This window comes from Mauremys reevesii, linkage group 9, assembly GCF_016161935.1.
Source record: "Mauremys reevesii isolate NIE-2019 linkage group 9, ASM1616193v1, whole genome shotgun sequence".
NCBI lineage: Eukaryota > Metazoa > Chordata > Testudines > Geoemydidae > Mauremys > Mauremys reevesii.
In genome coordinates, this window is record NC_052631.1 from 47,591,179 (window position 1) to 47,605,392 (window position 14,214).

A 14,214-nucleotide genomic window follows, 5' to 3' on the forward strand; every position below is an offset into this window, starting at 1 on the left:
CTAGAGCATAAAACTTCCAAAGTACAAGATTATTTTGTAGTTTTCTTCTGTTAGAGGTAGGCCCCTGAAAATCAGAAGGAAGTTTTGCCTAATTCAGTGGAACTTCTGCTGCCCCAGATTCTGAAGGAATTTTGGGGAAATCAATGGGAACTTAAGAGTGAATACACTCAAAATATATAAATGACAAGACCAATACATTTAGATATTATTTATGGCTTTGAACAGTTTTAAATATAACTGATTTTATTTCATTCAGTTGGGGGATGTTTATTTTGGATTCCCCCATTAAGATCTTCCTGTTCTGATAGATATTCCGCCATGCCCTAGATGTCTCATAACTTGTCATAGAGCAAAATCCAGTGGTTGGTAGAACTAAGGAACCCTGACTCCCAGATCTCTGTTCTGAACACTAAACGCCAAGTCACTTTTCTGCCTTTAAACATAACATTGAGGATGAGAGAGTAGGTTACCAGATTAATTGAATTAAATGAATAAGTCTGCCACTATCGTTTGAAGAGTTTTCTGTGGTTGTAAGATCAGAAATGTAAATTGTAATTACATATTGTTGTCAAACATTTAGTAGTTTAAATATAGTGAGGTGGCCTCTAAGACTGCTGGACTGAACAAAATGGTTGCAGTTTTCCCTTAAAGTTTTATTTATTTTTCTATGGCTGGCACTTGTCATTGTCATATTCAAGCACCTCATGAACATTAAATAATTTATCCTCATTACACCTCTGTGAAGTATTACAGAAAACAGAGATGCAGAGAGATTAAGTGATATGCTCAAATTCACCCAGGAAGTTAGTGGCAAAGCCAGGAACAGAACCCAGGTCTCCTGATCCCTGGTCTATCTAGTACTTTAATGACCTGATTACCCTTCCTCTTTAAGGACCTGATCCTAACCCCATTGAAGTCAATGGAAGATGCTCCCTTGACTTTAATGGGGATTAAAGTAAAACAGATTTATATAATGCCTCCTCCCCAGCAGATATGTAGATCCTTAATAGTATAGTAGCATCATAAAAAGATAAGGGAAGAGCCTTTTCTTGCAGACCTTTCTAAAGAATCCACTGAGAAATGAGACAGTTCCATTTTCACATATAGAAACTGATAGTGGATTCATCGGATTCTGCATGTACTTCCAGTTTTGTAATTTTATTCTTTCTGCTTTTGGTTGAGGCTGGGAAATCAGAATCTGGCTTTTTCTTTCACTCTGGAATGGATGCTTTCTACCTCTTTGCTTCAATGAACTAAAGTAAAATATTCATGCCAAAATAAATCCATATTCTTTTCCCTATATTGTTCAATAATAGCTCTCTAACCATCATGTTGGCTTCTAGGGCTCTTGTATCAGGAATATCGAGATAAATCTACACTTCAGGAGATTGAAACCAGACGACTGCAAGATGCACAGACAGACCCAGAGGAGTGCTCAGCCAGTGAGGAGATGCCATCAGAGGCAGAACCCACAAATACTGCAGAAAGCAGGACTCTTCCCCAAATCAGCTTGCTCAGGAACTCCACCTCCAGGTTTAACTTGTGGCAGGATCTTCCAGAGATCAGGAGCAGCGGTGTCCTGAATATCCTTCAGCCAGATGAGATCAAACTGCAGGAGGTAATGGAAGGCATGAGAGGGAATAAAGAGTTTCTCTGCTAGGTTTTTGCTTAAAGTCGGTGTGACTAGAGTCACTTAAGTCAAAATATCAACATTCAAAAATAAGGAAGTTCCACTGCAGCCAGTGACAAATTGTGGTCTATTAAATACCCCCATAATGCTAATGAATTTCATTTTCCAAAGAGCATGAGGAAGTCCTGTACCCAGGGCTTAAATTCAGCCAGAGCCTATTATTTTCAAACCCACGGGAGCCCTGGTGCCTTTTGTGGAGGCTGAAGCCCTGGTGCCCCCCTCGCTGAAGCCCCTGAGATCCCCCACCCCTCAGCTGAAGCCCAGAGCCCCGAATGGGGTGAGGGTTACGGAAGACTTTTGGAAATAATCTCTGAGAATTTAAGCCCTTCCTGTATCCTACCCCATCACCAGAAGAGAATCTTGCTGCTGGCAACCTCAGTAGCAACAATGGAGAACATAGCTTCTCATTACTGCTACTGCTGATTTACAAGGAGGTAAAGGAGCAACGAAGTACTAATTACAGTACCCTCTTTGGCCTCCCTCCATGCCAGATAATCCTCTTCTGATGTCAGAGGCAGGAATCATACTTTCTATCATTCCTAGGAAGATTGACTTTGTTTAATATAATTAAAAATGAATTGGAATAAAAGGAATTAAATGGTTGATCACCAGTCCCAGTGGAGTTTCCTTATTTTGCAGTGTTGATTCTTTGATTTACTTTAAAACAGAATGATTGTTGCAGTACGCAAAACTGGGTCAATAAGGATGTATGAGCACTTTAACTGCACAGACTATGCTATCTCTGGATATGGTTTTTGTACTATTAATTTATAGGGCTGTGTCAAATAATGCATGGAGTGGGTTGTTGACTGTACACTCAGGGCTGTCGCAGTGATGCACACGTTAGTGAAAACATTCATTATGGCTTCCGTGCTCCTGAGACAAAGCTGTTGATGCCACCTTTCAGCAGTCCACAGGGCCACTGTTATTAGCTACTGTCTAAAGGCTTTTCACCTCAGGCAGTCTCTCTGGGATATTTTTCCTCTCAGACCAGTGAAGGGATTTAATGCCTTCATTCTTCAGCCAGGATGGTGTACAGACACACCATCAGAAGCACTTACTCCTATGGGAATTCTGTGCCAAAAAATTAAAAATTCTGCACACAATATTTTAAAATTCTGTGTATTTTATTTGTCAAAATAATAAGATATAATCACGCCCGTTTCAATTATTTTGGTAATTTATTTGAAAATACCTGTCAAATATATCCATAACAATACAGACAACAAAAAAGATTCAGGAAATGTTTTTTGACAAATAGATTCCTTACCAGGCATATTAATACAGAACTTTTGAGTAATAATTCATTTAAACTACTATACAGAACTGTATTTTCCGCACCACTTAAAAGCAGTGCAAAGGCTTGGGGGAGCCACGGATAACAGAGATGTTGAGGGAGAGGGAAGTAATTGCTGGGAAGGAGCCTGCGAGTGAACCTGGAGTGTTGTTGGTGTGGATGGGAGAAGCTTGGAACAGGTTTTTTTTAGTGGGTGGGGAGGATTGTTCGGGAGTTGGGGAGCCTCCCCCATACAGACCCTGGCTGACCCCAGCCTCTCCCATTCAGTCAGGCACATCTGCCCCTGTGCCCTTGTGTCCCTGCACCCTGACTCAGCCCCCCCTCTTCCCTCCATCCCCATGTGTCCCTGGCAGCCCCACCCCACTGTCCCAGTGTGACCCTGCACTTGCATTCAGCCCCCACCAAAGTCTGTTCCCTCTCACTAGCCCTTCTCAGTACTAGTCTATGTGACACCCCTCAGCAATCTCATGAGCCCAGCTCTGTCTGTCTGCCTCCACACCCATATCCTGTGCTGCCTCCTCACCTGGCCTTAGGACAGGGTGCTGTGAGGAATACAGTCTCTCTTCCTCCCTATCCGCTGTTGACTGCTACTGCCAGTGAGCCGGCTCCCTCTGTAAAGTAATGCACATTGGAAAAAATAACCCCAACTATACATACAACATGATGGGGGCTAATTTAGCTACAATGAGTCAGGAAAAAGATCTTGGCGTCATCATGGATAGTTCTCTGAAGATGTCCATGCAGTGTGCAGAGGCGGTCAAAAAAGCAAACAGGATGTTAGGAATCATTAAAAAGGGGATAGAGAATAAGACTGAGAATATATTATTGCCCTTATATAAATCCATGGTACGCCCACATCTCGAATACTGTGTACAGATGTGGTCTCCTCACCTCAAAAAAGATATTCTAGCACTAGAAAAGGTTCAGAAAAGGGCAACTAAAATGATTAGGGGTTTAGAGAGGGTCCCATACGAGGAAAGATTAAAGAGGCTAGGACTCTTCAGCTTGGAAAAGAGAAGACTAAGGGGGGACATGATAGAGGTATATAAAATCATGAGTGATGTTGAGAAAGTGGATAAGGAAAAGTTATTTACTTATTCCCATAATACAAGAACTAGGGGTCACCAAATGAAATTAATAGGCAGCAGGTTTAAAACAAATAAAAGGAAGTTCTTCTTCACGCAGCACACAGTCAACTTGTGGAACTCCTTACCTGAGGAGGTTGTGAAGGCTAGGACTATAACAATGTTTAAAAGGGGACTGGATAAAATTCATGGTGGCTAAGTCCATAAATGGCTATTAGCCAGAATGGGTAAGAATGGTGTCCCTAGCATCTGTTTGTCAGAGGATGGAGATGGCTGGCAGGAGAGAGATCACTTGATCATTGCCTGTTAGATTCACTCCCTCTGGGGCACCTGGCATTGGCCACTGTCGGTAGACAGATACTGGGCTAGATGGACCTTTGGTCTGACCCGGTACGGCCTTTCTTATGTTCTTATGTTCTGTTCTGGTGCCACAGCAGCCCCTGGTGGGAGAAAGGCATAACTGCAGCACCTCTCTGGCAGAATGTATTTTCTGTGGGGGGAAAAAAAATCTATGGGGGACATGAATTCTGCACGTGTGCAGTGACGCAGAATTTCCTCAGAACTCTGTTATAAGTAAGGCTGCGTGTCTGTCATGGAGGTCACGGATTCTGTGACTTTCTGTGACTTCTGCAGCAGCCGGTTCGGCTGGCTCTGGGGCTGCCTGAGCAGCTCAGGCAGCCCCTGGGCCAGCCGCGCCAGCCACTGCTGAGGCAGTCTCAGGCCACTGCCCTCACCCCAGCAGCAGTAGTTTGGGTGTGGGAAGGGGCTCAGGGCTGGGGTATGGGGCAGTGCTCACCTCAGGGGAGCTCCCCGGAAGCAGCCAGCATGTCCCTGCAGCTCCTCAGCAGAGGGGCTGGGGGCTCTTCCTGGCCAGTGGGAGCTGTGGAGGCAGCGCTCATGGCAGCGGCAGCACACAGAGCCCCCCTGACCTTTCCTCCCCCTAGGAACTGCAGGGACATGCTGGTTGCTTCCGGGGAGCCGCACAGAGCCAGGTACGGAGCCTGCCAGCCTTGCCAACTCTCCCGCCCACCCCAGCACCAGTGGGGTTCTTGGGCCGCACACTGCCGCCCTCCCCCACAGCACCTGGGTGCCTCCTCCCCTGGCCCACACCCCCAAAGCACCCGCAGCCCCCTGGCCCAAGTTTTAATCAGGGGTATATAGTACAAGTCATGGACAGGTCATATGCCATGAATTTTTGTTTACTGCAAGTGACCTGTCCATGACTTTTACTAAAAATACCCATGACTAAAACATAGCCTTACTTATAACACTGGATTGTCTTTTGCAGAGAGTGAAGACTAGACAATGGTTTTTGTTTGAGCATATGGGGTATCAGCTGTCTTTGTTCAAAGCTAGCAGGGTTGATTTAGGTAGGTTTTAAAATAGGACAGATAGGGTAAGACATTTTGTTTACCCCAGTAACACTTTAAGCAGAGAAGGCTTGAATACAAGATGATGGGAGTTAGCAATGACCAATAAAAGGAGCAATAGAATTCATTCTTTTTAAAAATACAAAATGTAAGAAATTTGGGTAATAAGTAGGAAGCGCAGGAAGTGGTACTTCATGACACCAATTATGACCTTGCTCACACTACCAAAATATGGTGGAACGGGTGAGTCACTGATTAGAATATTAATATAACTATGACCCTGGATAGGCAAGAAATAAAGAGGAAAGAAGGATGAGGTAGCACTTTACATCAGAAGTGAATACAAGAGCAGAAAAATATAAAATAACAGCAGGAGGTATGACTGCAAGATAACGTGGGCTGAAACATAGGACTGGGAAAAACAAAAGAAATCGCGATGGACATGTGTTGTAGACCACAGGGGTCAGGAGGAAATGACAAAAAGTGACATGCTATTGGAACAATTATCAGAAATGACTAAATAACCAATGGGTAGCTTTAATTATCCAGACATCTGCTGAGCATTAAGCACAGCAAAACATGAATCATCAAGGGCATTCTTTAACTATATGGAAGATAATTTAATGATGCAAAAAATAGAACAAGCCAGAAGAGACATTACTCAGGTTCTCACAGTGAACTGCCCTGGAGGAAGTGACAGAATGTGAATGTAATCGGGGAGGGCTTGGAACAAGTGACCATAGATTAAATTACTTGAGTGTATTAGTAGTACCAGAGACAGCAGGTTTGTATATTCCATGAAGGCCACATACATACATCAAATGGGCTGGATGTTTGAGACCATTGATCTACTAGATGCCTGGTCAGTGCTTTCCAGAAGAGAGAGGAGAGCCACATCATGCACTAAGCTGCATCTGCCATTCCTCTTTTCCTCATCCCAGCTCCATCATGGTCTAGAATTGGATTTGGGGTCTACAACAATGGAATTGGTATTTTGTTGTTTCAGGTATTCAGAAGACAGGTTTGACTTCAAAGAGGTGACTCAAAGGGCAATTCCTAACATATACCTTATGAATCCTTATGGAGGTTCTCCTTTCTCTGACAGCTCCAATAAAGGCTATTACTATTCCTGTAGTCAGGGGCGGCTCCAGGCACCAGTGCAGTAAGCGCGTGCCTGGGGTGGCAAGCCGCGGGGGGCAACGTGCCGGTCCCCGCGAGGGCGGCAGTCAGGCAGCCTTCGGTGGCATGCCTGCGGGAGGTCCGCCGATCCCGCAGCTTCGGTGGCAATTTGGCGGCGGGTACACCGAAGGCACGGGACAGGCAGATCACCTGCAGAAATGCTGCCGAATCCGCATGACTAGCGGACCAGCCGCAGGCCGCCTGACTGCAGTGCTTGAGGCGGCAAAAAACAGAGCCGCTCCTGCCTGTAGTATTTGAACACTAATAGGCAATGAGTTAATTGTTGCAACACTCCTCAGAGGTAGTGGTGTTTTTCCTAGTTTGCAGATGGGGAAACAAACCACATAGACCTTAAGTGAATTGTCACAAAAGAAGTGTGATGAAGTTGCAGATAGATTCCAGATCTCCTGAGTCTCAGTCCAATCTCTTAATTGTAAGGCTCACCATCACTTAAGTCCCAACATGAAGCATCTGAAAAGCTGCTTATGGCGAGCACTGCAGGTGTGAAGTCAAGATGTATGTGAAAGGGACAGGCTCTCCCAACCTGTCCCTATGAGCTGTGAAAGCAAATCTGTCTTGTGCGAGGACGCGCAGCCTTCCATCTGCAACCCTATTTGGTCTACTGCTCCTGGGGATTGGTTCAGAGGCCAGTAAACCCGAAAATGGTCAAGCAGGTGTCTGAAAAGTAACATGCTTGAACTTGTTGACTCAGTTCTGCTGGTAGCCCTAAAGTGTGCCAGACAGTTTGGTATTTAGAACTTCTGGATCTGGTAAAAGAGCCAATCCTTGCTTCTGCCACCCCTTCTGGATCATTTGTTGCAACAGAATCAGATACAATCATACAGGTCTCAAGTCTTTGCAATTAGTAGTTTGGGTCACTCTTCTATGACTTTTGGAGACAGTTTTTTTCAGGAAAAGTCAAAGAAGTTATGTGGGAGAGTTTAGAACTATTGGCTAGAAAATCATTTTCAGCTGAATAGGAGAGTTTTTCATCTCTTGAGGCTCCTTCCCTGTAGCTGAGAAGATCAGGGACGTGAGATCTTGGGGCATTGTGGCATCCAGGAAGTTCCGGGGCTTACAAATGCATAGGGACTTCACATGGGGAGGCCCTTGGCTGGTGAGATGTTCCCCTTTTCGGGACAAGACATCAGCCATCTTGTTCAGGGGCCCTGGATGGTACATGATGGTGAAATTGAAGCGTGTAAAGAATAGGACCCAGCGAAGCTGCCTTTGGTTCAACACTGTGGCTTGGCAGCGGTGCTCCAATATTTTATGATCTGTGTATTCCTGTACTGGGTACCATGCATCCTCCAGATAGTGGTTCCATTCTTCAAAGGCTGCTTTGATGGCTAGAAGCTCTTTATCTAGAATTGCCTAGTTCTGTTTGACCAGAGTTAGCTTCTGTGAATAGTAGGCTCAAGGGTGGAGGTGCTGTTGGAGACCATGCCTTTGGGAGAGAGTGGCCCTAATTGCCACATTGGAGGCATTGGTCGCAATGACAAAGGGTGTACTGGGTCGGGATGGACCAGGATTGGGGCACTGGTAGAGGTTGTCTTTAGCCAGCTGAATGCTTGTTGGGCCTCCAGAGACCAGGTGAAGGTGGTGTCAGTGTGGAGAAGTGCTGTCAGTGGAGTTGTTTGGCCAGAAAACCCAGAGATAAAGCACCTATAAAAGTTAATGAACCCCTAGAAGCGTTGTAGCTCCTTGAAATTTTTGGAGGGCTCCCAGGTTTGTACTGCCTCCACTTTTTGGAGGTTCATTTGGAGGCCATTTGGAGACAGGAAGAAGCCGGCCCCTGCCCCTGCTGAAGTTTGCAGAGGGCCACCTCTACAAAGCAGGCATGGTGGAGATTGTCAAATATGGTGGAGATTTCTTGGAGGAAGGCATCCCAGTTTGATAGCATTGGGCTCGCTCGTTTGAGTAGGGGTGAGGCCCAGTCCAATGCATCTCCCATCAGGAGACAAATAATGAGTCCTACTTTCACTTGGTTAGTGGGTTAAGACTGGGGGCAGAGCAGAAACAGCAGCAGCATTGGTAAACAACCCCCTGAATTTTTGCAGTCCCCATTGAAAAGTTCTAGGAGGGAGACTGGGTCCATCCAGGTATGCGGCGTTCTCATCCTACAGTTGGGCCACCAGCTCTTGTAGCATCTGGTTGTCTGCAGAGTGCTGTGCCAGCTGGGCCCACAGTGCCATGTTTCCTTCATGGAGCTGGGTGGACTACCTGCGCAGAGCTTGGTTCTCTGTTGTGAGCTGTGATAATTGGACTGAGAGTAGCAGAGAAGTTCGTAGTCAGGTCCAGGCCAGGGTCATTACCAAGGGCCAGATTCTGAGTCAGGTTTCATGGTTCAAGTCAAGAGGAGAAATTCAAATCAAGCAGAGGTCAAGTCAGGAATTCAAGGGTAAGGAGCAGGAATTGTCGTGGTAGCTACAGAAGATCTGGGTTGTTGCCTGGATACTTCCTGGAATGCACACTGAGTTTATATAGGGTAGGGAGCTGATCAGGAGCCATGAGGCTGCTGTTTGTCAAACCCTTGAGGTGAAGCTTCCCAGAGTCTGTGTCCATAGTGGGTCATGGGAAGTGGAGTGCAGATTGGTTACAACTGCAGCTGGGTGATAGCCTGGAGCTGTCAGCTGCCTGGTAGCTCTACAGGCCTGGGTTCTAGACCCATTGGGGTCTTATTTGAAGAGCAATTCTGCAGTCATTGTTTAGTTGATACCTTCTTCAGTACCACCTCCTTGCTGGTGCTCATTGCTTGCCAGTCTCCCAAGATGGGATCTGTATTGAACCTAGTCAAAAGAGAAAAGTTATTCACTAGTAACTTGAGTTCATCAAGTAGATCATCAGTATAGTTTCCCATCCCCCATCTTCAGAGTTTATAAGATTATGAGGAAGTGGAAGGAACTGAAAGCGTGCCAGAGCTCTGCTTCATTATATAGTCTTGCATGGAGTGTTCCATGGCTTGAGTCAGGGTCTTTCCCTTCTCCCCCTCAAACAATCAAAGCTTTCTAGTCCAGTGGCTCTCAACCTTTCAAGACTACTGTACCCCTTTCAGGAGTCTGATTTGTCTAACATAACTCAAGTTTCACCTCCATTAAAAACTCTTTGCTTACAAAATCAGACATAAAAATACAAGCGTCAAAGCACACTAGTACTGAAAAATTGCTTAATTTTTAATTTTTATATTATTATAAAATCAATTGGAACATAAATATTGCAGCCCCAGAAAACCTCTGTGTACCCCCAGGGGTACGCATACCCCTGGCTGAGAACCACTGGTCTAGAGGATTTGAGGCTCGTATGGTATGCACAGGCATATTCTAAGAGTGTGGACCTGTATATTCTTAAGGAACGCCAGTTACTGGTGAGCAATTTGTTTTTGATGCTATATTGCTTTTCTACAACTATGGTACAGTAGGTTGGCTCTGCAGTGCAGTGCACACAGCAGTACAGCTTTGTTTTGTCGGTAAACTAATCATGCTGGACTCAGAAGAAGAGGCCGAGGCAGAAGTTGTGTGCCATACCAAGGTACCATTTCAGAGTCACTTTCCTGGCCATAATCATATATAGTACATAAGGGGATGCTACTATTGTACAATTTGAGCTTTTATTGCATTTTGGAGCCAAACTGACTGATTCAGGAATGGATGGTTAACTGTACAGGACTGTGTTAGTAGCACGCAGTATGAATGTTTTCATTATCACTAAGGAAGCTCGCGAGCTTTCATAGTGTCTTTTTACAGGTAGAGTGCACAATGAATGTTATGAACTCTCAACCTATTACTATGTTGTTGATGTTTCTTTTTTGGGATTTTCCTCAAGGCCATGTTTGAACTGGTCACTTCTGAAGCCTCATACTACAAGAGTCTGAATCTGCTGGTGTCTCACTTCATGGAGAATGAACGTCTGAAAAAGATTTTACATCCATCTGAGGCTCACATCCTCTTCTCCAACGTCCTGGATGTCATGGCTGTCAGCGAACGGTAAGACAACTGATATTAGCCTTTTGGCTCTGCTGAGTTGGGAACAGGGTCTTGCTACTAGCTCAGATGACTTCTGTTCTGGAGGGATAGAGGAGCCGACTGGGTGAAGACTTAACTCCTTTTAAAGAGTCTGCAATAGTACTAATTGGTTTCCCCTCCAAACTGTTCGGGTCCAAGACTTTAATTGCAGGTCATGATTAATATGAATTCTGGATTTCTCATCTAGTTTCCTCTTGGATCTTGAGCAGCGAGTGGAAGAGAACATTGTGATCTCAGATGTGTGCGACATTGTCTACCAGCACACAGTTAATCACTTCTCGGTGTATGTAACCTACGTCTCCAACCAGACCTACCAGGAGAGAGCTTACAAGCAACTTCTGTGAGTGCTATTATCTGACCCTGAATTATTTGCAAAAAATCCAACAACCACATTTTTTATTCAAGATGACAGCGTTTTATTTTTAACTTGGCATTTGCAGGGGATTGATAACTGGTTTGGAAAACATAAGCTCTACCCTTTCCCTGAACTAGTGCTGAATCTATTTAAACAAAACATACAAATAGTTTACATTTTATTTGAAGGATCAGATGACAAGGTTGAAAACTAGCATCCTAAATACATTCAGAGTTGTCATTTACAAAGTGCAAAGAACATATAATGTATACAACAGAGCACAAAGCTGTAAAATCTGCATGTGTGTGTGACGTGCAGGTAGACGCAAAAGTTATGAAGATAAAGATAGTTGTATGATTTCAGCTTTGTGGTCCTGAGTCTAGTTACAGCTGTCTTGAGATTCTCAGAAAGGCATGTACCCTATGGAGAGTTGATAAATTCTCTTCTTGAAGACTATAAAGCTACTTTCCCCATCTTGCCCTGGTCTTACACTATGTGTAGGTCACCTGCACCAGAGGATTTTGTCCTAAGTGTTCTCTCAAGTATATTCAAATCCAGCAAATTTCTGTTAGCTAGCTGGGAATTTTCTTTTACCAGATCAAAATAAGGGGACCCTAGCAATTTGCCTTTGTGCAAATGAATTAATTTCTCCTTAGTAATAATGCCCCGGATTTTTTTCAAGCCAACCAGTTACAGATTTTGACCCGTACATTTCCACATTTTAGCAACAATCATTTTAGCTAGATTCAGATGAGTATGGAAGAGTACTGCCCCTTTCTTTTCTCTGCCCTCCAGTTCCCTCTCTTTGACCTCAAAAGGACACACTATAGACCTACTGGTTCCTCTGCTACAAGGGAACTGTCTGCTGGATTTAGTAGACTGCTATTTTCAAATGTCATGCACCCCAATGTTTCCTGGGACGAAGGTGAGCAGTGCCTTGTGGGGCACCAGTAACACAAAGAAGTCTCAGAATATGAACAATTTGATGAGAGCAGCTGGCTGAGACCAGAAGAGAAATAGAAGATTGGCTGGGTTGTGTGACATCACTAAGGGGGCCTGTTTGGATCTGGGGTGGCTCCTGGAGAAGGAGTTTGAAGTGCAGAGTCTTTTCGGTCTGGGAAAGAATGATCAGTTTAAAAATGGGATGATTTAGTCAAGCTTTAAGCAAGCAGTAAAACTTTGCAGTGCTTATGTGCTGCTGTATGTTGGAGTTTTCCCCTACATTTAGTTCTACACTCTCTCAGGCATACAATTACAGCCTGTCTTGGATTTGTTAATTCAAGCAGTCATGCAAACATAATACCTGCCTGCCTTATGAATAATTCTTTTGTTTAAATTTCTACTGTGCATTTCCAAGTACATGCATTAAAGACCAATTTCAAACAAAATTAATAGTATCCTCACATCTGTGCTGTTTCTGTCAGCTAGGACTCCAGTAACGTAAGCTTCCTCATAGCATGTTCTTGCAAGTGCCAGGAAACATCATGTAGAGGGAGCTTTCTTAGAGTAGTGTTTTGTTTGTACCAGTTGGGACTTGTGAGATTCCTCACTGCAGCACTGTATTCGTCCTGGCAATACCTCCACCACTGTGAACTCCAAATGGCAGAACCCTGGCAATGCCAGGTGAATCTCAGGCAGTAGGAACTGCTTCACTGCAGTGCCAAATAAGATGTCAGATAAGATTTTTCATGCTGTCAATAACAGCTAAGACTATCTGAGCTTGAGTTGCTTTATGGCATGGCTTGTTCCTATGACTGTGTGGATTTTACTTTGCCACAATGATCCAACTGTGTAAAAATGTATAATTATGCCTCTGACTCATCTACTTGGACACACACCCCATTCACGCACTCCTACACACTCAGCATGTGCTGCTAAATCTATATGTGCTACACATGTGAATCCACTATGGTGACTTGTACATTGTCTATTTTTCCATCCCCTAATACTATAAATAAAGCCAAACTTAAACCAAAATACACCTAGGAGTGTTCAGTGAATTTATTTTCCCCTTTGTTGAAGAGAGGACCAGGCAGATGCTGTCTCTGGGGAAGGGGGTGGTATGGAAAGCAGCACCACACAGAGACATGCCCATTCCAAACACAGGTCTGATACACAAGGAAGTGAGCAAAGCACTCTCAATCTGTCTGTCTATTCTCAGCCAAGACAAGACAGCTTTCCGGGAGGTGATATCACAGTTGGAGATGGATCCCAAGTGCAAAGGCCTGCCCTTCTCATCCTTTTTGATTTTGCCATTTCAGAGGATCACTCGGCTCAAGCTACTGGTGCAGGTACAGCTCCACTCTGCTCTGTCTTCTGACAGTCCCCCATGCTCCCTCCAGGACTCCCCTAGCTAGTTGTCATGGAATGTTAGCATTTTCATGTTCTCACATACATGAGGGATAGCTCAGTGGTTTGAGCATTGGCCTACTAAACCCAGGGTTGTGAGTTCAATCCTTGAGGGGGGCCACTTAGGGATCAGGGGCAAAAATTGGTTCTGCTAGTGAAGGCAGAGGGCTGGACTCGATGACCTTTCGAGGTCCCTTCCAGTCCTAGGAGATTGGTATATCTCCAATTATTACTATTACAAACATAGACACACACTCTTCTCCCTTGCCCCCCGTGTCTTACCTAGAGTCAATATTAAAGCTAGGAGAACCAGCGTGACATCAGGGTTTTAGAGGAGGGGAGAGGAGTGAAGTGAGGGAGTAGGGAAGTGAGGTGGCAGTAGTTCAGGAAAGTGGTGCCAGGCATGAGGAGAGGCAATGCTGGTTCAGGAGAGGAGGAAGCATAGGCCTGCTGGATGAAAGGCCAAGAAGGCAGAGTGATGTAGTCAGAGGAGCATGCACATGTATGATCAGAGTGCAGAATAGACAGATTAATATATAATCAGGGTTGGTGCAGAGTCAGGTCTATGGGACACAGGAAGTGAGAGGACAAGAGCTGAAGGGATTAATGGAGAAAAGCCACTGAAGACTCAACTCAGTATTTTCTTCTCTAGGAAACTGCCCTGAAAGGAAATTACTAAATAGCCAAGGACACACTTCCCAAAATAAAAGTGATGCAATAGTCCCCTTCCTCTCTGATACATACATCTGAAACCTCTGCACAGCGCCATCCCCCTACCCTAAGAGCCAGGCAATTATTTATGAGCACCAAATGTCTCTTCACACTGTTTCGCTGGTGCTTCCCCAGTACTTACCTGAAGAGACCACC

At 44.7% G+C, this 14,214-nt stretch overlaps 1 protein-coding gene across 5 annotated transcripts in view; it reads left to right on the plus strand.

The window, feature by feature from the left end:
• Positions 1 to 14,214, plus strand: part of NGEF (neuronal guanine nucleotide exchange factor) — a 101,796-nt gene that overhangs the window by 73,092 nt on the left and 14,490 nt on the right. For all 5 annotated transcript variants that reach the window (XM_039489389.1, XM_039489392.1, XM_039489390.1 and 2 more), the window contains 4 exons: positions 1,344 to 1,618; positions 10,444 to 10,604; positions 10,831 to 10,983; positions 13,160 to 13,289. In XM_039489389.1, the coding sequence (XP_039345323.1) occupies positions 1,344 to 1,618; positions 10,444 to 10,604; positions 10,831 to 10,983; positions 13,160 to 13,289 (719 nt within the window). The remainder of the gene's footprint in view (positions 1 to 1,343; positions 1,619 to 10,443; positions 10,605 to 10,830; positions 10,984 to 13,159; positions 13,290 to 14,214) is intronic.